This window comes from Lissotriton helveticus, chromosome 7 (assembly GCF_964261635.1).
Source record: "Lissotriton helveticus chromosome 7, aLisHel1.1, whole genome shotgun sequence".
Taxonomy (NCBI): domain Eukaryota; kingdom Metazoa; phylum Chordata; class Amphibia; order Caudata; family Salamandridae; genus Lissotriton; species Lissotriton helveticus.
Genome location: NC_136068.1, coordinates 438,609,150 through 438,633,102, shown reverse-complemented (window position 1 = coordinate 438,633,102; position 23,953 = coordinate 438,609,150). Strand labels below are relative to the sequence as shown.

Genomic DNA, 23,953 nt, shown 5'->3' with positions numbered 1-23,953 from the left:
CTTGACATTTTTTCCAACAATTTGTTGAATAAAACGCAGCAGCAGCATTGCATGTGAATGCAGCAGGGGAAGGAGAGCAGGAAGGTGCTTTAAACATTTCAGAAAATGTCAGGAATGCACTTGCTTTAAAACTAGCAGAGTTTGGAGTCTCAGCATTAGGTAGGACTGTAACGTTCGTGATTGAGGCACACAAGTCATTCAGGACGGAGGTATTCAATTCATGGGTTAAATTTCCACCAGCAGATGTACGCACAAATACATTTGATTCTTACACTCCGCATGAAATACCGGAATAATGTTGTCCGAATGAGGACACTGAAGTTCAGCTCAGATACCAGGAGCATAAAAACTGGTTTAAAGGCGCCCTCCCACACACCACAGAAAAAGGTGAGACTTGGTCCACTCAGCAGAGACGGAGCGACTTGGCCGGTCCTAGCGGCTTATACACCGCATCCATAAGTTGACACATTGATAGTATGGCACTTACATCCACTTCACAAAGAATTTATATACTTTATAGAAATCTGACAGTTCGTTATGAGAACACTCATTCTTCAACCAACCAAAATTGCCCCAGCAGGTCAACTTCAAGGAGCAGATACTAGAATGACCCCACAAACACTTACTCAGGAATGGGAAGAACGCCCAGTAAACGTGAGCAAATGCCATTCTGGAAAGCACAGAAAATAGCACAATTAGGGCAGTGTTTCCACAAACAGGTCCACAGGAAAAAAACACAGAATACAGATAATTTGCTTGCCAATGGGGATAGCTCCCCAATAGAGGATTGTACCACCTGGGGTACAGTTTTTGCTGCCATCTGTACCAGAACCCATGGTATTCTTTCAATAGCAGTGATACTAGAGTTATTAAGACAAATACAGACTAAGTATGGAGCAGAACCTGCTCTGAAGTTAGGGATGAAATTGTTAGGCAATTTTGCCCAGATATCTACATATAGGTTACAAAACATTGAAGGGGAGGCAGCAGCGGTAGCCATACGCCAACGCCTTAGGGAATGTACTCCTGCCCAACAGGAGCAAGAATTACCAAATATTATCTAAGATACATCCGCCGAATAAGGAGAGATAATTTGGAAGCTAGGCCTATGAAACCACAAGTAGTGGGAAATCGTGAAAAGGATAACACAAAGCACACACCAGATCCTTCCAAGCAGAAATCGGAAAATAAACAGAAAAATAAGTAGGACGCATCACAATCACGGGGTAGGTCTCCTCAATGGGAGCTGTCTGATAGGAGCTATAACCTTAGAAACTGTGACAACATAAAGAAACCTTACAGGTATCTGGATACGGATCGACGTCTCTTTTGTTCCTTTCAGGGTTTACCAAGTATCTCCGAGAAGGAAGGACGGTCAGAACACAGATCGGAAGAGCGACCCAAGTCAAGAGACACACATCGCACTTCAGACTTTAATATATATTTTAAGAAAGTAGCAGGCCTTAAGATAAGAAATGCCCAGGGTACCGAGGACTCAGCTTCTGAATGGGGACTGGGCTCTGAAGATGCTAAACAGCGCAGCAGAAGAACAATAGCTCGCCAGAACCTGATGGAATATCTGGTGAGAGTGGTGTTGAATGAACACATCACCGTGGAAACACCTGATATTAGGGTAAGTGCCCCACATCAGTTATATGAAATAACACTCCATATGGAGGGAAACATACCCAGAAAGGTTAATGGTCTTTTTTGGTAGAACCTGTCCTTTGGATAAGACATTCTTTTAGCAGAAAAAGATTGGCCGCCTTAGTTGGTTATGGATTGCCCAAAAGGAGAAACAGTAATTTTACCAGCCTTCTCGGACCTTGTTCCACAATCACTGAAACATTCATCCGTGCAGGTGTAGGCGGTTGCATTAGCTCCTGCATAATACTGCAATCAATCATGTAGGCTGGGATGCGGAGTCACCTCCCCATGTCCCAGTAAAAATTACTCCAACTCCATAGAGACAGTACCCAATAAAACATTACATGAAAAAACAAGTCAGGGAGATCTTAGATCAACTTAAATACTAATAATTGCACCTCTTCCATGAATAATCCTTGATTTCCCGTAATGAAACCTGATCATTCAGATAATCTAGTTTTAGACTACAGGCATTTGAACACATGCACAAGGACATTTGCAGTACAAAATGCACATAATGCTGCATTAATGAATAACATTGTGCAGAAGAAATACAAAACAACTCATCTCAAAGAAAAGAGATTAGTTTTCATTGATCTGATCAAACCACACTATGTGGCCGATACTGAATAGCAGGCCGCATAAGGTTTGTGGGTAGCCGCCGATCTCCTCTCGCTACCGTACAGGAATTGGAGATAGAAAGTCTAATAACATTCGAAGATTCTACTCTACGAAGTAACAGAGTTGCCAACAATGGAATGGAACTCATGCCTATTGAAATTTAACAACAAAATTCAAATGAAACACTGATCTCAATTCGGCATAATACCGATATCTATGTGAATATGCCTCAAAATGAATCAACTGCCAGTTCAATTAAACCTGCTGCACTACTAAAGATAGATCGAACAGCAACTGGCTACTTCATCGATTTTGATACCTTCTCACTATATCAGTCACCCTGAGTTGCCACCAGCTCTCGTTTCCTGCAAAGACATTGGTTATAATATCTACCTTAGGCTGAAAAAGACTTACTTTGTGTCTCCCCGACTACAGTTCTGGATTGCAACTGGTCTACTGTTCCGAGTCCTCTGGATAGTATTAGTGACTGTCTTTTTCTTGCATCTGAATGGATATCATCTCCCAGAACGCTCTGTGGTACCACAAGTGAACATGGTCCTGAAACCACATGCATCATCTAATCGTGAACAAAGACACCTGTCCTTTGTGAATACTACAGCAGTTCCGATTCTGGAAGAAATAGGGTTTCATACGATGAATTTGGTCCCACTAAACTTTAGTAAATACTGCATGTATTTAAAATGTGATATCGTCCCCAGTGCATACTCTGACGATTCTGGCTTTGAAACTGTGAATGGCATGCTATCTGATTTAGAAAAAAGTGCTGTTTTTTTCCCAAAAAGAATTGTATGAAGATACATCCGATTTTGAAACCATGTATTGTTATCAATATTATGGTCATCAATTTTTGCATAAAATCAGTATCCCATGTAATGTGTTTTCTTACCATCAAGGGGAACACTGCCTGACACCACCGAAAGGTAGTTCAAAAACATTTGCACACAAGTTAATTTTTCTGGGTTTAACACTTCAGACCCGACCTAATTTTATTACAAGTGTGCACCTGCAGCTGCACGGAAAAATATGCTGACTAACACGAAATAGATATATTCTGCTTCTTTTATTTCCCAGCTGTCTTTACAAGGATTCGACCTTTTGAAGGGACACCATAGACACTAAATCAGTTTAGGGGACTAAAAATAGTCAAGTTCAAGGAACTGAAGCTTTGTTTAGAGGATGTCTCATACCACAACAGAATATTTTCCTGAACAATACCATGCAACAGAACTCTTGTCTTGGACTAGCCAAGATCAAGGACTTGAACACACCTCGGACTCCCTCACTTACACATGTTATACACAGCATAGGGAGGATAAGCTAGATAACATACATGATTGTTTATACAATTTATTAGACCCTAATTAGAAGGGATGGTGGGTATGGCCTCACGACACAAATAGGTGTCCGTCAAGATCCAGGGGTACCACCGAAGGGTTCAGTATTCACAGGCCTGATCAACACTACGTACAACAAGAACATCCGGGGTGGTGACATCCTACAGTGTTGGAAAGTTATGTCTAGATTGGCTAAAAACCTCAACAGTGTCCCAGGTGAAACAACACTTCTCCTTACTTTCAGATGACCTGGATTTCAGGGATTTTTTTGTTAGGTCCCCGCAAACCACTTTGAAAACGCCTCTTAAAAACATTATTTACAATGAAGTATGAAAGATCTCTCGAGATTAAGTTGCGGAGAGATTGTGTAAAATTGATAGAGCTAACCTTGAAAAGGCTTTGGCAGTGGTCGACAATGGCATGACCACATTAACATCAAGGATTTATTCACAGGCTAACATTTTGTCTTCTGCTATAGATATTATGGAACAAGATTTGTCCAATCTGCAACATGGGCAGTCACAGCTACGATCAATTCTGTTACTAAGCTGGACGTTAGATTCATTGCGCGGGCGATATTAACAGTACATCTCTGTTCTGCTTATATTTTATCGAAAAGGCAGACTACAGTGGCACAAAGATTTGCAAAATATACAATGTTGCACATTGAAAAATTAGACCAATTACCCTTTACAGTGGCTGAATGCCCTTCCACGGAATGGTTAATACATGGCCATATCACGTTGCCAGTAACAACATTTCAATTTCAGAATGGTCTGCACTACCACCAGGAAGGCTGGTATGAAGTGTTGGATGAGGAATACATCCATGAGTCTTGGGAATTACCGTACAGATTTAGATGCAGAAATAGCAACACTCAAGTCTTTCTCAGTGGTTCAGAATGCGAGAATTTGTTAAGTGGATCTTTAATTTGTCAGGCTATTCTGCTTCACGGAGCTTGCAAAGCTTCAGTTGCTGTGATTCATCTGGTGTTCAATCTACACTTGAATGGGAGTTATTTGATGTTGAATGATCAAGGTTGTTGGGGAATGCTGCCAAGCATCACATATCTGGTCACAGTAAGTTCCTGGGTTACTTGTATGCAAATATTGTTTCAACCAACCCACACAGTCAGGGAGGAGCCGCTATGGCCTTCGGTGAATGTTTCCCTAATACGATTTGAATCTCTGAGCAGACTGAAATCCAAAATTTCACAAAAAAAAGGTGGCCTTAACCTCGACCCGCAAGACATTTGATCTACAGGTTGCAAGGTCTTCAGCTGAGATACAGGCCCTCGTCCGAACTAACTTCCCGCTTCATTTTGGGGAAATGGTACATTGCATCTTTAACATGTCGGATACAAGGGGGATAGTACACCTATTTAAGACCCTAGGTTCTGGGCTATTAAGCATCTTTGAGACGATTTTCAGAGTTGTTGGAAAGGCGACCCGAGGGGAGACAGAAGGTGTCTGACTGTCCGCCCCGAGTCCCACCTCTCTCTGTGGAATAGGCCGAGCGCCGTAGGGAGGCCTCCTTGGCGAGGCTCCTCTCCTACAATCGTAACAGCAGAGCAATCACACTACTTACAGATAGACACCACACAGGAAGGATATTCACAAGAATCTTTATATAAGTAATCAAAGCAAGTTCTTGGCAGGGTAGCGGCAAGGATCGAGGGATCCGTAATGTCGTGGTCTCGGGGAAAGGGGGTAGCGGGACAGTCTTGGCACCCACTGGTGCGTGGATAGTTCAAGGGTTCAGGCCGCGACAGCGTCAGCAGGGCCTCGGAGATAGTTCAGCTGGGTCAGGCCGCGACAGCGTCAGCAGGGCCTCGAAGATAGTTCAGCTTGGTCAGGCCGCGACAGCGTCAGCAGGGCCTCGAAGATAGTTCAGCTTGGACAGGCCGCGACAGCGTCAGCAGGGCCTCGAAGGTGGTTTAGCTTGTCAGGCCGCGACAGCGTCAGCAGGGCCTCGAAGGTGGTTCAGCTTGGTCAGGCCGCGACAGCGTCAGCAGGGCCTCGAAGGTGGTTTAGCTTGGTCAGGCCGCGACAGCGTCAGCAGGGCCTCGAAGATAGTTCCAGGTGCAAGAGTTCGGATCAGGATCAGCCGCGACGAGGTCAGCAGGGCTTCGACTCCAGATACAACTGCCGTCTTGATCCGGGGCTGGCCCAGATATAGGACTGGAGGGCTTTGATGTCCGGACCCTCGTGCCTGGGGGTCAGAGGGGCCAGGATGAAGGTGTCCAGACACCCAGCAGGGGGGCGGAGCCAGCGCCCAGGGAGCCTGGAGAGCGATCGATACCAGGCGTCCGGGGGCGGTGGAAGGCCCATCGAGACTCTCCTCCTCCGGGATCTGGTCGAGTGGCCACTTTACCACCTAGGAGGATCCTGGTGCCTCAATGTCTGGGCTTCGCTGGGGCCGGGCCCGGGATGGCTGCGGCCACGTGTTCGGGGCGTGAGGGTCCCAAGATGGAGTCGGGCCGGAAAGGGTGGCCTGGTCAGGGTGCCAGGCTGGCAGCGTTGGCGAGCAGGTTCCGCCGGGGTACCAGGGAGGGGGAGAGCTGTAGGGTGGCCGGGGAGGCTGCTGGCGCCGATGGTTCGTGAATGTGCGTGTCAGGGGGGTCGATAGTAGGTAAATGGAGGGCCGATGTCGTCCTGGGCCCTCCATGCCGACGGGGTCGGACCACGCCACGAGGCCGTGTCCAACACACGTCCCCTCCAGCTGAAGGCGGGGAGTCACCAATCTTCCTGGGGGCTCTCTACGTCGAGGCGGAAAAACCGGGACAGGCCGTCAGCGTTGGCGTGGTCACTGCCAGGGCGATGCTCCACAGTGAAATCCATGCCTTGGAGGGAGATGGACCATCGCAGCATTTGGGATTTTCGCCACGCATGTGCATCAGCCACCTTAGGGGCCGGTGGTCAGTCTGCACCCGGAAGTGGGTGCCGAAGAGGTAGGGCCTGAGTTTCTTGAGGGCCCACACGACAGCGAAGGCTTCTCTCTCGATGGTGCTCCATCGCTGTTCTCGGGCCAGCAGCCGCCGGCTGATGAAGGCCACAGGATGGTCAGTTCCCGCGGAGTCCATTTGCGATAGGACCGCCCCGATGCCGTGTTCCGAGGCGTCGGTCTGGACCACAAACTCTCGGCTGTAGTCGGGGGCCTGGAGCACAGGGGCGGTACACATGGCTGCTTTCAAGGTCTCGAAGGCCACCTGACACGCGGGTGTCCACTGCACTTTCTGTGGCCGGTTCTTCGAGGTCAGTTCCGTGAGGGGCCTCACAATGCTCCCATAGTTCTTGATAAAACGCCGATAGTACCCAGTGAGCCCCAGGAAGGCTCGGACGGCGGTCTGGTTGACCGGGGGTTCCCAGGCTAGGATGGCGTCGATCTTGGGTTGGAGGGGAGCCACTTGGCCGCTCCCCACTTGGTGTCCCAGATAGGTCACGGACCCTTGGCCTATCTGGCATTTGCTGGCCTTCACAGTTAGCCCGGCCCGGCGGAGGGCTGTCAGGACTTCCCAGAGGTGTTTCAGGTGCTCAGCCCAGTGGAGGCTGTAGACCGCAATGTCGTCTAGGTAGGCGGCACTGAACTCTTCTAGCCCCGCCAGTACTTTGTTTACTAGTCTCTGGAAGGTGGCCGGGGCGTTTTTCATGCCGAAGGGCATCACCTTGAACTGGAAGTGGCCGTCGGGTGTGGAGAAGGCGGAGCGCTCCTGGGCGCCAGGGGTGAGGCCGATCTGCCAATACCCGGCGGTGAGGTCGAAGGTACTGAGGTACTTGGCGGCCCCCAGGCGGTCGATCAGTTCATCGGCCCGGGGGATGGGATGTGCGTCGGTTCTCGTAACAGCATTCAGCCCCCGGTAGTCGACGCAAAACCGGAGTTCTGGCGGGGTGCCAGGTGCGGCGGCCTTGGGGACCAGGACCACTGGGCTGGCCCAGGGACTGTCGGAGGGTTCGACTACCCCCAGGGCCAGCATCTTGGTGACTTCCGTCTGGATGCAGGCCCGAACTCGGTCGGGGACCCGGTAGGCCCGGTGTCGTACTGGCTGACTGTCCCCGGTGTCGACATCGTGGACACACCATTGGGTAACCCCGGGGGTGAGGGAGAACAGATCTGTGAATTGTCCCAACAGTTCTTGACAGTCTCGGCGCTGTGCGGGGGTCAGGTCGGGGGAGAGAGAGATCCCTTCGACGGAGCCGTCCTTCTCAGTGCACTTTAGGAGGTCGGGCAAGGGCTCGGAGTCGTCTTCGGTCCCATCGTCGGTAGCGAGTAGCAGGCTCAGTTCTGTGCTGGCAAAATGAGGTTTGAGCCGGTTGGCGTGCAGAACCCAGAGGGGGTTCCGGGGAGACTCCATATCCACAAGGTAAGTGACGGGGCTCTTGCGCTCGATCACCTTGAAGGGCCCCGACCATTTGTCCTGGAGGGCACATGGTTCGACCGGGGACATGACCCAGACCCGCTGGCCCGGCTCGAACTCGATGGAGGAGGAGTGCTGGTCGTACCAGCGTTTCATGTCCTCCTGACTGGCCTCCAGGTTGGCCTCTGCAAGGGCCCGGAACTTCCGAGTCTGGTTTCGGAGGGTCAGGAGGTACCGGTAGACATCCGGTGGTGCGCCTTGGACGGTAGTTTCCCAGCCTTCTTTGACCAGGCTGAGCAGACCTCGGACAGGGTGTCCGTACAAGAGTTCAAAGGGGCTGAACCCCAGGGATTTCTGTGGTACCTCCCGACAGGCAAACAGGAGGCAGGGCAGCAGGACATCCCATTTGCGTCGTAGTGGCTCTTCTAGGCCCTGGATCATTCCCTTGAGTGTCCGGTTGAACGCTCCACAAGTCCATTCCCTTGGGGATGATACGGGGTGGTGAACTTGTATGTGACCCCGCACTGTTGCCACAGGGACCGCATATACTTAGATATAAAGTTTGTGCCCCGATCGCTCACGACCTCCCGGGGGAATCCTACTCGGGAGAAGATCCCCATCAAGGCTCGCCCCACCACGGGAGCGGTGATGGTTCCGAGGGGGATGGCCTCAGGATAGCGGGTGGCGTGGTCCACCAGGACAAGTATGAAGCGATGCCCTTGCGAGGTTTGAGGGTCCAGGGGCCCCACAATGTCTATTCCCACTCGCTCGAAGGGGGTGGTCACTACTGGAAAAGGTTGGAGCGGGGCCTTCACCTTCCCCCCGCTCTTTCCGCTGGCTTGGCATGTCGGGCAGGTGCGGCAGTGGTTATGTACATCAGTGCGCATTTTGGGCCAGTAGAAATGGGTCACCAGGCGGCTGTAAGTTTTGTCCTGCCCCAGGTGCCCTGCGAGGGGCACATCGTGCGCCAGGTTCAAAAGGAAGTCTCTGAATCGCAGGGGAACCACTAGCACTCGGCTGGCCCCCAGCTCGGCAATTTTCTGTTCACTATATAGGAGGTCGTGGTCCCAGTAGACCCAGTGGGACCCTGAGGTGTCCCCGGTAGCTTGGGCAGCGGCTTGTTGGCGGGTCCCCTCGAAGGAAGGGCAGGTCTTCTGTTCCTGCCGAAACTGTTCTCGGGTGGGACCACCCTCTTGGCGCCATTGGGCGAGTTCGGGGATGTCGCTGAGCTCGTGGTGGTTTCCGGGCTCCGAGGGCCTGGTCTCGGAGTCGCATTCTTCATGGATGGCAGAGGGTGGTGGCTCGGGCCACTCCGGCTCTTCGGTCGGGGCGGCCTCGGTCGCTGCCGGGGCTCGGGCCGCCATAGATCGGGTCGTCGCACAGACCCACTCTGGTAATCCCATCATTCCTAGGTGCTCTCTCCGCTCGACTTGGGCCCAGGGAGAGCTCTCGAGGTCTTTCCCAAGGAGGCAGTCCACGGGGGCGTCGTCCCGGACGGTCACCTTGAGGGTGCCCGACACTCCCCCCCCATTCGAAGGGAATTCGGGCCATCTGGCATAGAGTTTCGGAGTTGTCGGCGGCCCTCACGGGGCAGCGTACGTTCGGGATGATCTGTTCGGGGGTCACCAAGTGGCAGCGGACGGCCGTCACACTGGCTCCCGTGTCTCGGAGGGCTTCGGTCCGTCGTCCATTGATGTGGACCCACTGACGGTATTTGAGTGTTGCTCGGTAGCGGGGCCTGGGGGACCAGGTCTCTATTGCCCAGGCAGGCTAGGGCCATGGCGGCCGGTTCATACTCGATTTGATCTTCCTCGTAGACCTCTACGTCTTCTTCTCCCTCTTCTCCCAGAGCTGCAGCAGCGAACTGGCGGGTCGGAGGCCCAGTGGTGCCGGGACGCTGGTTCATGGGGCAGAGGGGGTCACTGGCATAGTGACCGGTCCGCTGGCATCTGTGGCAAGTAATGTTCGGGAGGGGCCCCGGCCGTGCTGGGGGGTCCCTCTTCAGGGACGGCGAAGTGTTACTCGGGGGGGGACCCTGGAGGGGGGGCCACGGCCCGAGGCCAGCGGGAAGCTTCGGCTCTGGTTCTGTCCTCCTCCGCCTCCCCGCTGGCGGGGGTGCCCCCGGCCGCCCTGACCGGTTTCTCCTATCGGTGTTCGGGGGACCCGGGTGCTCACCCATCGATCCGCCTCGACGGCGAGTTTCCGGGGCTCGGTTAGCTTGCTGTCGAGTAGATGCTGTCTGAGCTCGACAAAGCAGTTGTTGGAGAGGTGCTCCCAAACGATGAGGTCGAACAGCTGCTCGTAGGTGGACACTTTGCTGCCCTTTATCCATCCTTCCAGGGCCCTGCTATAAAAGTTCACGTACTCGACCCACGTGGTACCGGGGATTTTCTTGCAGTCTCTGAATCTCTGCCGGTACATCTCGGGGGTGAGGCCATACCGGACAAGCAGGGCGTCCTTCATGTGGTCATAGGAGGACATTACGTCGTCGGCCAGCTCCAGCAGGGTGTCTCTTCCTTCGCTGACGAACCTCCCCCATAAGCCGGCACCCCAGTCTTTTCACGGAATGCGGTGCGTGGTCATGGCAACTTCGTACGCCTTGAACCATTGCTGGATATCGTCATTCTTGTAGTACTCCTTGACGATATCCTTCGGGATGTGGACCTTTGGGTCGGCAGGAGGTGGGGGGTTCCGGGCTACCGTGGCGCCAGCCTCTTCGAGTTTGGCTTTGATTTCGAGTTCTTTGAGGCCACGCTCGTGTTCGTATGCGAGTTTTTTTCTTCCAATTCTCTTTGCCGCCGCCTCTCTTCCAGATCTCCCTCTAATCGCAGTTGTTCAAGGGCCATTTTCTTTTCTGCTAATTGGAGTTCTCCGTCCAGCCGGAGTCGGGCGAGCTCTAGTTCATGGAGCCGACTCCTCTCTCGCTCCCGGGCGTCTTCGTGGGAGAGGCCCGGGTCCCTGTTGGCGGTTCTTTCCTCTATGGGGGCTATGACGGTACTCACGGGTACTTCTCGGACAATGTCAAAGTTCGTTTGGGGTGGGGTCTCTCTGGTCTCCACCCAGGTTTGCAGCGCTTCTTTGAAATCGTCCTTTGTGCTTAGTCCGGTGGTAGCGATACCCAAGTCTTTGCAAAATTGTTTAAGTTCTTTATGGGTATACTCCTCTAACAGGTCTTTCTGGAATTCTGCAGTCGTTCCGGCTTCCTTAGTAGTCATCGTGGTTGTGGGTCTCTGTCAGTAGTGATGTGTTACTCGCTGTACGATTTGCGTGGGCTCGGATCCCGTCGCTTGCCACCAATGTTGGAAAGGCGACCCCAGGGGAGACAGAAGGTGTCTGACTGTCCGCCCCGAGTCCCACCTCTCTCTGTGGAATAGGCCGAGCGCCGTAGGGAGGCCTCCTTGGCGAGGCTCCTCTCCTACAATCGTAACAGCAGAGCAATCACACTACTTACAGATAGACACCACACAGGAAGGATATTCACAAGAATCTTTATATAAGTAATCAAAGCAAGTTCTTGGCAGGGTAGCGGCAAGGATCGAGGGATCCGTAATGTCGTGGTCTCGGGGAAAGGGGGTAGCGGGACAGTCTTGGCACCCACTGGTGCGTGGATAGTTCAAGGGTTCAGGCCGCGACAGCGTCAGCAGGGCCTCGGAGATAGTTCAGCTGGGTCAGGCCGCGACAGCGTCAGCAGGGCCTCGGAGATAGTTCAGCTGGGTCAGGCCGCGACAGCGTCAGCAAGGCCTCGGAGATAGTTCAGCTTGGTCAGGCCGCGACAGCGTCAGCAGGGCCTCGAAGGTGGTTTAGCTTGGTCAGGCCGCGACAGCGTCAGCAGGGCCTCGAAGGTGGTTTAGCTTGGTCAGGCCGCGACAGCGTCAGCAGGGCCTCGAAGATAGTTCCAGGTGCAAGAGTTCGGATCAGGATCAGCCGCGACGAGGTCAGCAGGGCTTCGACTCCAGATACAACTGCCGTCTTGATCCGGGGCTGGCCCAGATATAGGACTGGAGGGCTTTGATGTCCGGACCCTCGCGCCTGGGGGTCAGAGGGGCCGGGATGAAGGTGTCCAGACACCCAGCAGGGGGGCGGAGCCAGCGCCCAGGGAGCCTGGAGAGCGATCGATACCAGGCGTCCGGGGGCGGTGGAAGGCCCATCGAGACTCTCCTCCTCCGGGATCTGGTCGAGTGGCCACTTTACCACCTAGGAGGATCCTGGTGCCTCAATGTCTGGGCTTCGCTGGGGCCGGGCCCGGGATGGCTGCGGCCACGTGTTCGGGGCGTGAGGGTCCCAAGATGGAGTCGGGCCGGAAAGGGTGGCCTGGTCAGGGTGCCAGGCTGGCAGCGTTGGCGAGCAGGTTCCGCCGGGGTACCAGGGAGGGGGAGAGCTGTAGGTGGCCGGGGAGGCTGCTCGCGCCGATGGTTCGTGAATGTGCGTGTCAGGGGGGTCGATAGTAGGTAAATGGAGGGCCGATGTCGTCCTGGGCCCTCCATGCGGACGGGGTCGGACCACGCCACGAGGCCGTGTCCAACAAGAGTTATTCCATATTTGATACACTCCGTATTTGGAAGCATTTTTGGATCTCTTCCGCTGATCCTGCTACTTGGAGTGGGTATTCTGGTTTTAACTTTTCTGCTACACAATGGACGTCCCCAATACAAAGGAGATGGAAAAAGCGCCCTTGGAGCGACGTTGCCATGAAAGCATGGTACTCAATCTGGGTACAACTTTGCTTCAGGAACTAAGCGAGCATTGTTTCTGTCATTCACATCAGTCTGGGTTGACTGCGCCTTGCCTGTACTCCACTGCTTATTCTGCAGACAAGAATGCGTGTTAGACATGTGTCTAACACTTCCATTGGTTGCACCTCCGGACGTGGACGTACTGCTGGACCCATTAAAGGCCCATGTAGTGCAGTGTCTTCAGTGTATTCCAATCCTGATGTTGGCATGCTTAAAGCCACCGTGGGATGCTTTAGCTCCTCTTGGAATGGACATCGTCTCTGCACCAGGCTTACAGGCATCGAAACCTTCCTCAGCACTGGCTGTGGGGACCAGATTAGATCACATTTCCTCCATTGACCTGATCGAAGAGGTATTACAGGGACCATCATCTGCGAAGGCAGGAAACATTGATTTTGCGGCTCCCGTACAGGACACACAAACATTTGGCTGTCCATGTGCTGGGAATAATTTTGCTTTTTCGAAAAAAAACTAAAACTGAAATTCCAAAACATAATTTTTATTTTTCCTCTTCTGTTCTCACTGAGCACCATGGCTTTTGGCGTGCTCAGTTGGTCGGACAGTATATTAACTTTTTAGAAGACTTAGAGCTTTTTACCTATACAATTTGTAACACATACCAGGTCTTTAAACTGATTTTAGCAATGTTTTTATACTTTTTAAACAAGCATACTTTAACATTTAGTATTATGTCATCCAGTCGGATGAGGAGTGGGTGTTATGAACCCCAATGTAGCAAAATATAGGCCTAGGTAGTTACACGTCCTTTTACTACATCTGTCCTACCATTGTTCTACATAAGGGATCAGACGCTGACCTTTTACCTGGTTAGGTGCTACATGACTTGTGCGGTTTTCTCTGAAAACTAGCCTCATGTATTATGCATGAGGATTCTTATTATCCCAGCAGGATTATCATCTTCTGCATAATAACTCTGTACAAGGGTCACCTCTATCGTCATCCTTGCCAGACATGCCCATAGTACACTTCTAGGTAGAACCCCGAGGGTACCTTACGTGTATATAAGCACTATATATTCGCTGTGCAAACCAGAGGAGAAAGACTTCCATGCTGACACGAGGCACTGAGGTCCCAACACGCAGACACTACAGCACGCAGTGGTCTGACATCCCTTACGGTGTGTCCATCTCGAGACCAATACGAGGTCCTTTTCTCTCCCACATCAGGTAATGGGGTTGGCTCTATTTTAAGGGGATTCTTGGCTGTACAGCTACATACATGATGGGTACATCTAGTTAGGGTTTGCATCGTAGGAGTACACAATAATACTGTTATGTATAAATATGCCTGCAGATATTCATTGATTTAGCACTATGGTAGAATTCTACTTTTTCTTTACTCTATTGGTGCTCATAACCAGATACATCTGTTTGTGTTAAATGGTTGTTGCATCACCCGTATTTTATGCTAGAATGACGCTGGTTCCATAAAAACTTATTGAAAACGCCCCCACCGTTTATTCTGTGTACCTCTCTGAGACAAAGTGAGCAAGAGCAAGACCACTGACTCTTTGTCAGTGAAATTGCTCTCCCGCCCTCGAAGCTCCATCACGAAGTGAGGCCTGCCTCTGTACTCTCTAGCGTTGGTTCGAGGTCTTCCTCCACCCTCAGGTTACCCTGCGCCTCATCCCTGGTAGTCCAGTGGACCTCCGTCTCCTTCCTCTTGCTCAGTTTTCATTCGTTTTTTCCTCTACCGTCTTCTTTCACCTTTCTGCATTTCTCTGCATTTCTGCTGGTTTTTGCCTGTTTTCCTGCTTTATTTCTCCCTGCTTACTTTCCCTTTCCCTTTATTCGTTTCCTCTCTTCCTCCCGCTTCAACATAGCTGCTGCCCCCGCAGCCCCTCCCTACCAGCACGACCAGCGCGACCAATCCAGCCCCCCTCCACACTCCCGCCTCCCAGCTGTCCAGACCTCCCCTACCCCTACTTAATGGCAGCCAATGCTCGCCCGCGCAGCGGGCATGCCAAAGGCAAGCCCGTCTGCGACCAGACCGTGACCAGCGCCAGAAACCCTGGACCTACGCCGTGCCAACTTTACGACCCAGCGGCACTCCACACACTTAACCCAGGCCGCAACAACAACTGCGAGCTAGCTTCGCCGGCCGACACCCACGGACCCTTCAGCTGTCACCGCTGCCATCAAACCTACAGCACGGTGAGGAACAAGGACCCAGCACAACCCTACAGCAAGAACACACCCGAACCAAAGAACCTGCAATGGTTCCTGCTTAACGTCCGATCCCTCCACAAACACGCCACCGAAATCTGGGACCTCCTCGACAGCACCACACCAGAGGTAGCGTTCCTCACCGAAACATGGACCAACACCTCCTTGGGACCGGACATCGCCATCCCCCAAGGATACAAGATCTCCAATAAGGACCGCTCCAACCGCCCGGGAAGAGGAATCGCCATAGTCCAAAAATCCTCCCTGCACCTGAGCACACTCCCCGACGAGCCCACAGACCTGATAAACAACTTCACTTCAAGATACTGGCCAGCCCCACCACCACACTCCGAAGAACCCTCATCTACTGACCCCCTGGACCCTGCGGACCCTTTGCCGAATCCATCACGGACATAGTCTCCCCGCAGGCCATCGCATCCACCAACTACACCCTGCTGGGAGACCTCAACTTTCACCGCGACAACCAATTGGACCCCAGCACCACATCCGTCCTGGACAACCTCCACAACATTGGACTCCGCCAGATCGTGACAGAACCCACGCACTCAGCAGGACACACTGTCGACCTACTCTTCACAACAAGAAACTCCATCACCTTAAGCCACACCACAGAACTTCCATGGATCGACCACTAATGCGTCCACTTCAGAACACCCACCATCCACAGACCACCCACCTTCCACAGACAGCAGCACCTGCTCCCACGAAGAAATTGGACCAGAATCACAGACGACCAGCTACCCTCATCTCTCAGCAACTCCACCCCTACCGTCAATGAAAACAATGATGCCAACGCCGGAGCCTGAACCCTGCACAGATGGATCACCGGCAGCGCAAACACCTTAGCCCCCCTCAAGAAAAACAACACCCACGCCAAGAAAGCTAGATGGTTTACCACAGAACTTAGAGAGTCCAGACGCACCTGCCTCCGCCTCGAAAAGGACTGGAGGAATACCATATCCACAGAAGCCCACAACTTCAGAGCCGCCACTAAAGTCCACCACCAACTCATCAGAAAACGGAGGGAAAAAAAAGCGATCAAAGACAGAATCTCCACCCACGCACACACCAAAGAACTCTTCAACATCATCAAGAAGTTCGCCCAACCTACCAGCGAGTCCACCGACATCGCACCATCACAAGACCTCTGCGACAAACTGAGCACCTTTTTCCACCACAAAATCAAGAGAATCTACGACAACTTCGATGAAGACAACCAACACACTGAACCCCCACCAACCATCCCCGACACCATGAAGCCAACGATCGACAACTGGACAGCCCTCACCTCCAAAGACACACTGAAGACGATGAACTCAATCCACTTCGGGGCCCCCTCGGACCCCTGCCCCCACCACATTTTCAACAGAGCCGCCGACATCATGGCACCCACGCTCCGCCACACCATCAACCACTCCCTGGCAACCGCATTGTTCCCCGACGTCTGGAAACATGCAGAGATCAATCCCCTCCTAAAGAAATCCTCAGTGGAACCCACCGACCTCAAAAACTACATGGCTCTGCTCGCCCCCATCGTCAGAACCTACAGACTCAACATTGTGTCATACGCAGACGACACCCAACTCATCCTCTCGCTATCCAACGAACCAAACACAGCCAGACACAATTTTTGAGAAGGCATGAAGCCGTCGCCAAATGGATGAAAAACAGCTGCCTTCAACTAACTCATCATGGTCCCACACCCAGACGCCTGGAACGACACCTGGTGGCCCCAGTCCTCGGTAGTCCGCCCACCCCCACAGACAACGCAAGAAACCTGGGTATCATCCTGGACTCCAAACTCAAAATGGATCGCCAGATCAACGCCATCTCGTCCTCCTGCTTCCACACTCTCCGCCTCCTACGCAAGACCTTCAAATGGATCCCCCTAGTACATAGCAAGACCGTCACTCACGCCCTGGTCACCAGCAGACTCTGCTTTCTCCTAGCATCTGCACACACTCCGCTGGCTACCCATCTAAGCTAGAGTCACCTTCAAGATGCTCACCTACGCTCACAAGGCCCTCCACGACACCGGACCAGCATACCTCAACAGCCAACTCAAATTCCATGCACCCCAAAGGACCCTACGATCAGCCCAGCTCTCCTACGCCGTGGTCCTCTTGCATGAGAAAGACCAGATCAGGCGGCCGCTCCATCTCCTTCCTCACGGCCAGAGCCTGGAACGCCCTCCCTCTCAACCTCAGACAGACAACATCTCGCCCCATCTTCACAAGAAACCTCAAAACCTGGCGCTTCAACAGACCCCCTCCTTGATGGATTGGAACCAGGCAAACCCCCCTCCCCCAGTGCCTTGAGACCCTCACGGGTAGGTAGTAGTGCTTAACAAACGCATGATTGATGAGTGACTGAGCGAAAAGTACTGTACTGTTTCCACGATGACCGAGGGGTCAGGGTTGTCATGTTCAATAGTTACCAGAAACTATTCGCTCCTCTGTAAGAGGGGTACATAGTGGCACTTTGAGCTAGCTGGTCTACAAACCAACATATCCTTTGAGGGTGCCTAAAATCAGTCTGGATACTAATCCCCTAGTTTATGTTGTCTAAACTGGCAGATCCTATATAGATTTGTATGAACTACACGACAAACAATGTCTTTAAATGCACAACGAATGTGACAATATAAGAACAAGATTTAAAGGCCTGTTAACAGAAGGGAGCACTCGTGGAGGAATAGAAGGAGAAGAAGTGTGAAAATGCTTTACCCCTTGGGAAGGCCCCACACTGGGTAGCCTAAAACAAATAAAGACAGCAAATAGAAAGCCAGAAAATATGCATTTTACAAACCCCCAAAGCCAATGGTCAGCTGTGGGAGGAATGCATACCCAGGGAAGATTTCTGAACGACCCCAGATGTCTTTAGCAAACCCGACAGCTGCGCGGTCTTGTAGGCTTCAACCTAAAAAAATGTAAGACTACTAGCTAATGCTGTCTGGGAAGCTAGACCTTAACAAACATTTTCAATGCAATGGTCTCGGCATCATTAAAGGTAGAGCTATTGGCATTGCTCATGACATTTCTTTTTTTTTTTTTTATCATAAATAAATGGCATTGTCATTTACAATGGGCAACTGCAAGACTTTGTTTGTAATGTAAGCCATGCTTTCGCAGTACTGTTGAATTTCATTATCCTCGCCTTGAGCTATTTTTCAGCCGTATATAGCGTGAGTTTTGTGGAATTAAGCATGGTGTAACCTACCTTTGTGTTTTGGAACCTTTTGTAAAAACAGTTGTTAGAATGTACTTAGCCTGCTCCCTTACACCTCACCCTGAGACGGACAGCCTGCTCCCTTACACCTCACCCTGAGACTTACAGCCTGCTCCCTTGCACCTCACCCTGAGAACTGACAGCCTGCTCCCTTGCACTCACCCCGATAACTGACAGCCTGCCCCCTTACACCTCACCCCGAGATAGACAGCCTGCTCCCTTACACCTCTCCATGAGAACTGACAGCCTGCTCCCTTACACCTCACCCTGAGACTAACAGCCTGCTCCCGTACACCTCACCCTGAGGACTGACAGCCTGCTCCCTTGCACCACAGCCTGCTCCCTTGCACCTCACCCTGACAACTGACAATCTGCTCCCTTACACCTCACCCTGAGGACTGACAGCCTGCTCCCTTGCACCACAGCCGGCTCCCTTCCACCTCTCAGGAGGACTGACAGCGCAATGCCCGCCACCCGAAACAGCACAGCGGATGACGAGCACCCCGCGCACTGCACAGCAAGTGACCCGAGCGCCCCGCGCACTGCACAGCAAGTGACCCGAGCGCCCCGCGCACTGCACAGCAGCTGACCCGAGCGCCCCGCGCACTGCACAGCAGCTGACCCGAGCGCCCCGCGCACTGCAGCTGACCCGAGCGCCCCGCGCACTGCAGCTGACCCGAGCGCCCCGCGCACTGCAGCTGACCCGAGCGCCCGCACACTGCACGGCAGGTGACCCGAGCGCCCCGTGCACTGCACGGCAGGTGACGCGAGCGCCCCGTGCACAGCACGGCAGGTGACACGAGCGCCCCGTGCACAGCACGGCAGGTGACACGAGCGCCCCGTGCACAGCACGGCAGGTGACACGAGCGCCCCGTGCACAGCACGGCAGGTGACACGAGCGCCCCGTGCACAGCACGGCAGGTGACACGAGCGCCTCGTGCACAGCACGGCAGGTGACACGAGCGCCCCATACATAGCACGGCAGGTGACAGGGGCGCCCCGGGTATAGCCCACAGGCGACACGAGCGCCCCACACATAGCACGGCAGGTGACACGGGCACCCCGTGCACAGCACGGCAGATGACGAGAGAGCCCTGTGCACTGCACAGCAAGTGACACGAGCGCCCCATACATAGCACAGCAGGTGACACGAGCGCCCCGTGCACTGCACAGCAGGTGACACGAGCGCCCCATACATAGCACGGCAGGTGACACGGGCGCCCCATACATAGTCCACAGGTGACACGAGCGCCCCGTGCACAGCACAGCAGGATGTCACGAGCACCCCGTGCACAGCATGGCAGGTGACACGAGAATTGACAAAAGAGCTGGACGCGCGGTCCCAGGCCCCGGTCCCTGCAGCAGCTGCCTCCGGACTCCCATCGCCCTGTGACACTGCCGCAGCTAGAGGACCCTAGGCCCGGTGGAAGCACGGGAAAGGATCCCACGTTACAAGTTAAGCAGTGAATTACAATCACAAGGTGGGTGCAGAAGCCCCCTCACACCATGGGACCGGGGCCACTGTACCTGCTGTACTCTTGACAGCACTGGCAGACAGGTGCTCAGGCAACTCACAGGTCACTCTCAGGGGCGAGTGTGCACGCGGGGCCGTCAGTGAGTGACCGGAAGGCGCTCACATCACCTCCGTGCCAGCCCCGGAGCAGGGAACCCCTCGCCATGCCAACCTCAGGGGCACCCGCTGTGAAGCACTAACCCGGGGCTGGAGGCAAAAGTTTTGAGGACCTCGCATTGAGGCGCATCGGCCTCTGGTCCGGGGGGAAGCCTTTCTATCCATATTGAGGAGTTGTACATTAAGTAGCATTCCTGGCGAGGTTGGGGGAAGAGGCAGATATGTCACAAGCCTCAATACGGACACCCTATTAAACTAGAGGTGAGAACAGGAAAACAGAAGGGGGGGGGGGGGCTGCGGGAATAATGAAACACTTGCCTAAACCCCGACAATACTGGGGCACACTTGTTAAACCACCACCTACCACCACTACAGTAGAGAGCAGGAGCCCCGGGGAAGGGGTGGACATCCCCTTCCTAGCCACCCCGAAGAGAAGCAAACTCTAGGACCTGCGTGTGTACAGTGGCCATGCCCCCATTCCCCGGGCTACCTCTTCCGCGGGGGTGCGTGTATGGGGGGGGGGGGTGGGGAGGATGGGGGTTGATGGAATTAACTGCCAGCTGACTACTGAAGATTAGTGGGGGTGTCCCCAAAAATATAGAGTTTGAGGCAGTAACACCCCCCCCCTCGAATTATTCTGCCGGAGTGAAGTTAAGGAATGCACCAGCCACGAACCACTTCATAGGATCTTAAAGGAGAGCAGGCGCAGACTTCGCCTCCCCTAGACGGAGCAGCCAGGTGCATGCCGATAATCTATAAAAAGCTGCACTGAAACAGTAAGAGATTGTTACCACTCCCGCGCCCCGTCCTACTCACCAGGACGCAGCCCACGCGCCTCCGTGCACAAGGGGGCAGTCTGGACTCACCGGGGGCAGGTGCAGGGTGGGGGCCGCACGGCCGGGCGGGGGGGCAGCTGCAGGAGACGGACAGCTGCGGGTCAAATCCAAAATCCAGCGGTGAGGGGGCCCAGGCAGAGACCCCACTGGTAGCACACGGGGCGATCCCGGCAGCGCTCAGGGTGCAGATCCGGGGGGGCGAGAAGGCAGGTCCCGGGGTAAAATGGCAGATTCTGGTTTAGCGCGTGTGCTGGAACAAACGGATATTTCAAAGGGCCGCGGCAGATGATGGGGCAGGGGTAAAGCGCTGAGGAGCAGCACCGGGCTGGGTGTCTTCAGACGGAATGAAGCGGTTCCAATAAATCCACGAGTGAAAAGTCGGAGAGGAGGAAAAACAAGACCGAACCTCGGAGTGTGCTAATAGGCCAAACAATGGAGGTGGAGCTATGCTTACAAAAAAAAAAAAATGGCCGCCTCAAACATCCGAAAATTTCGGTATCGGGGTCGTGTTTTTGGCGTTTTGAGTGACGGATGACGTCACAGAGCGAAAGAACACCAAAAACACGCCCCCGAATCCGAAAGAGACGGGGCTTGATTGGAGTGACGCCCCTGTCCTCCAATGGCTGGCCACCGTTTAGGAAGCCAGCCAATGGAGGAGAGAGGCGGGTTCAAGCCCCCATACTAGAAATCATTAAATCTCCTCCCGGAGACTGTGCAAGCGCAGCCTTCGGTCCTCGACCTAAAAAGCACACCCTTCCAAGTACCTAATTTGCAGACTCACAAGATTTGCAACTCGTATTGCTACTTGATCAGCATTTTACATACTGGACAAGCAGCTTAATGGAAAGACAGGTAAAAGAATCCGGTCCATCGTTCAAAACTGCAATTTTACCCCCTCTTTCAAATACAAACTTAAAGCAACAAATACAACGTGAATCTAAGCCATATAAACAGGGCCAGGTGGATTATGATATTGTGCGGCCAGAGCGGTTTGCACAGGATTATAGATTTGCCACAGATTTAATAATCAGCTGCATTATCTGCAGATTTTCACAACAAAAATAGTCTCTAGCTCAAACGGTTCAAAAGTTACTAATAATGCAGAAACCAGTGTTGCTGCACAGTGGAATGCCCTTTGCAAAGCATGACTAGTTAACTTTCTGTTGCTTAATCCTATATTAGGGTGTTAAACTGTTACTAAGGAGATACGCTCCAAGCCCAGATAATTTTAACAAGTGTAAAAAGTACTACATAATGAATAATACTATCAAACAATAGGCTGCATTACGTCACAAAATGTGCCTTTTCTTGCTGCATAATTCACTCAACGCTGCTGCATAATTTAGCCCTCCCCTGCTGCATTATTCCAATGGTCCTGTATAGAACTTTTTCGCTGTTTAAATTATTCCTACATGGGTTTTAAGTAAGGGAATGGCTATCTGTGAAAAGAGAATAAAGAGGTTTTATCATAACTGCTACTGGAGTATCCGTTCCAGGTTTTCCAGAACCCGAATACATGCACGGCTCGTGCTTATATTTCTCGGGGTAATGCATCTCCACATGCCCACCCCCCCATCCCCACCACCCCCAGAATCCAAAGATTCCAATTAAAAAGCACTCGATGCATGAACGACTCGTGAGAATTTTTCTCGGGGTAAGGCGGCAACTTATCTGCAATTCCACCCCCTCCCCCCTCTACCACAAAAATCCACAGATTCCGAATAAAAAGCACACAAGTGAATTACTTTTAGGCATTCGACATGTTTGAGCACAGTTCCAGACGATCACTTAGTCCATTAAGCGCTGTACAGATACAATTGCAATGCTCTAAACATTAGTTGACACGAGAGGGAGAGGTGTCCCCGTCATAGAGTACGTGTCCCTAAGCTCCAATTGTGCTCTCACCGCTCTCGGGCTCTGTGTACAGCCCATGCACGTCCCGCAGGATCCTCTCACTCACGGATTCTCCGCACGCCATGGACGCCGCGTTAGTTGCGGCGCGAGGCTTGACACGGCCCGACATGGTAAACACCGGGACAAATACCAGAAGAACAACCACGCCAGCGCTGAGCAAAACCTTAACCGGCAAGGAGTCCTGCGCACGCGCAGAATACCACGTTCTGCCAACCTCTGAAGCTGCTGGTGCGTAGTACTTTAAATCTGCAGAGCGTAGTGACGGCCAAAGATTATACGAGGTTCAGACGTCTAAACGTAATACGTAAGGTCACGGAACGTGCTATGTTTCGGACTGTGTACGACGCAGCAGCAGGATGTTGGCAGCGTCCAGAGGCGGTGACGGGAAGGGAAATGCATTTTCTAAACAGTGCGATGGGATGTCTGTCGAATGGGCCATTTTAGAGGAGTATGGACATTTGATACATAGCTGCCAAGGTTTCAAATTGCTATGTGTGACATGTTCATAATTTCAGTGCAATTTTGAGTGACATTTCATCGACTATGATTGACACTTTCGCACGATCAAAATCAAACAATGAAGACGAGGGAAATATATAAATATCCGAAATTAAACTCATTTGAGCTAGGAGAAACTCTAAGAAGATCTTAAAACGGGTGCAAAGCATCAAAAATTGAAGGTCACTTAGGTGTGAATGCATGAGGAGCTCGTCTTCTAAGCACCTGCACCAGTGCCCCCCAGAATCTCCAGCCCTCCCTGTGTTCTGGGGCACTCCCTCCACCCTATCGTGACTCTCTCACTCACCAGGAGGACACCCAGGCTGCAGACACACTTTCGAATGAATGTAGGGTCTTGCCACATGTGTGAATGTGCGAGGCGCTCTGCTTCTACACACTACTGCCCCCAAGACCTGTAGCCCTTCCTGGCTTCTGAGTTGCTCCGTCTGCCCTACCATGTCTCTTACACTTGTAAGAAGACGTCCAGGCTGCAGGCACAGGTGCAGCCTTGTGCTACAGGTGTGAATGTGCTTCTAAGCACCTCATGACACTGACCCCCAGGACCTGTGGCCCTTGCCGACTCGAAACATTATCCCAGCTGGGCAAATCAACAAACCACATGCCAATGTAGATGATGAAACCTTTTAAATAATTCGAAACTGTGAAACTATAATGGTACAAATATAGCATTACTTAGATAGCGGGATGCGCATGTCTTCTCAGATAACATATTACCGCACTCCAAATGTGATATTTTAATATTTTACCAAATTGAAAATGTCTATGTAAACCAGGTAAGTGTATACAGTCAGAGAATGATGTAGAGGAAATGGTCTGTAGAGAAGGGTAGAGCCTCTCTACAAATGTAAGTACGGATTACGAGAGCTGGCCCTGTGCTTACAGGCTAAGGCTAGAACAATCCAGGTGCTC

General features: G+C 52.5%; 1 protein-coding gene across 1 annotated transcript in view; it reads right to left on the bottom strand.

The window, feature by feature from the left end:
- The window catches only part of LOC144768567 (uncharacterized), a 305,992-nt gene extending 283,225 nt beyond the window's left edge, over positions 1–22,767 (bottom strand). Inside the window, exon 1 of the mRNA XM_078652338.1 lies at positions 22,517–22,767. Coding sequence (XP_078508464.1) covers positions 22,517–22,634 — 118 coding nt within the window. The 5' untranslated portion in view covers positions 22,635–22,767. The remainder of the gene's footprint in view (positions 1–22,516) is intronic.
- Between the last annotated feature and the right edge of the window lie 1,186 nt (positions 22,768–23,953).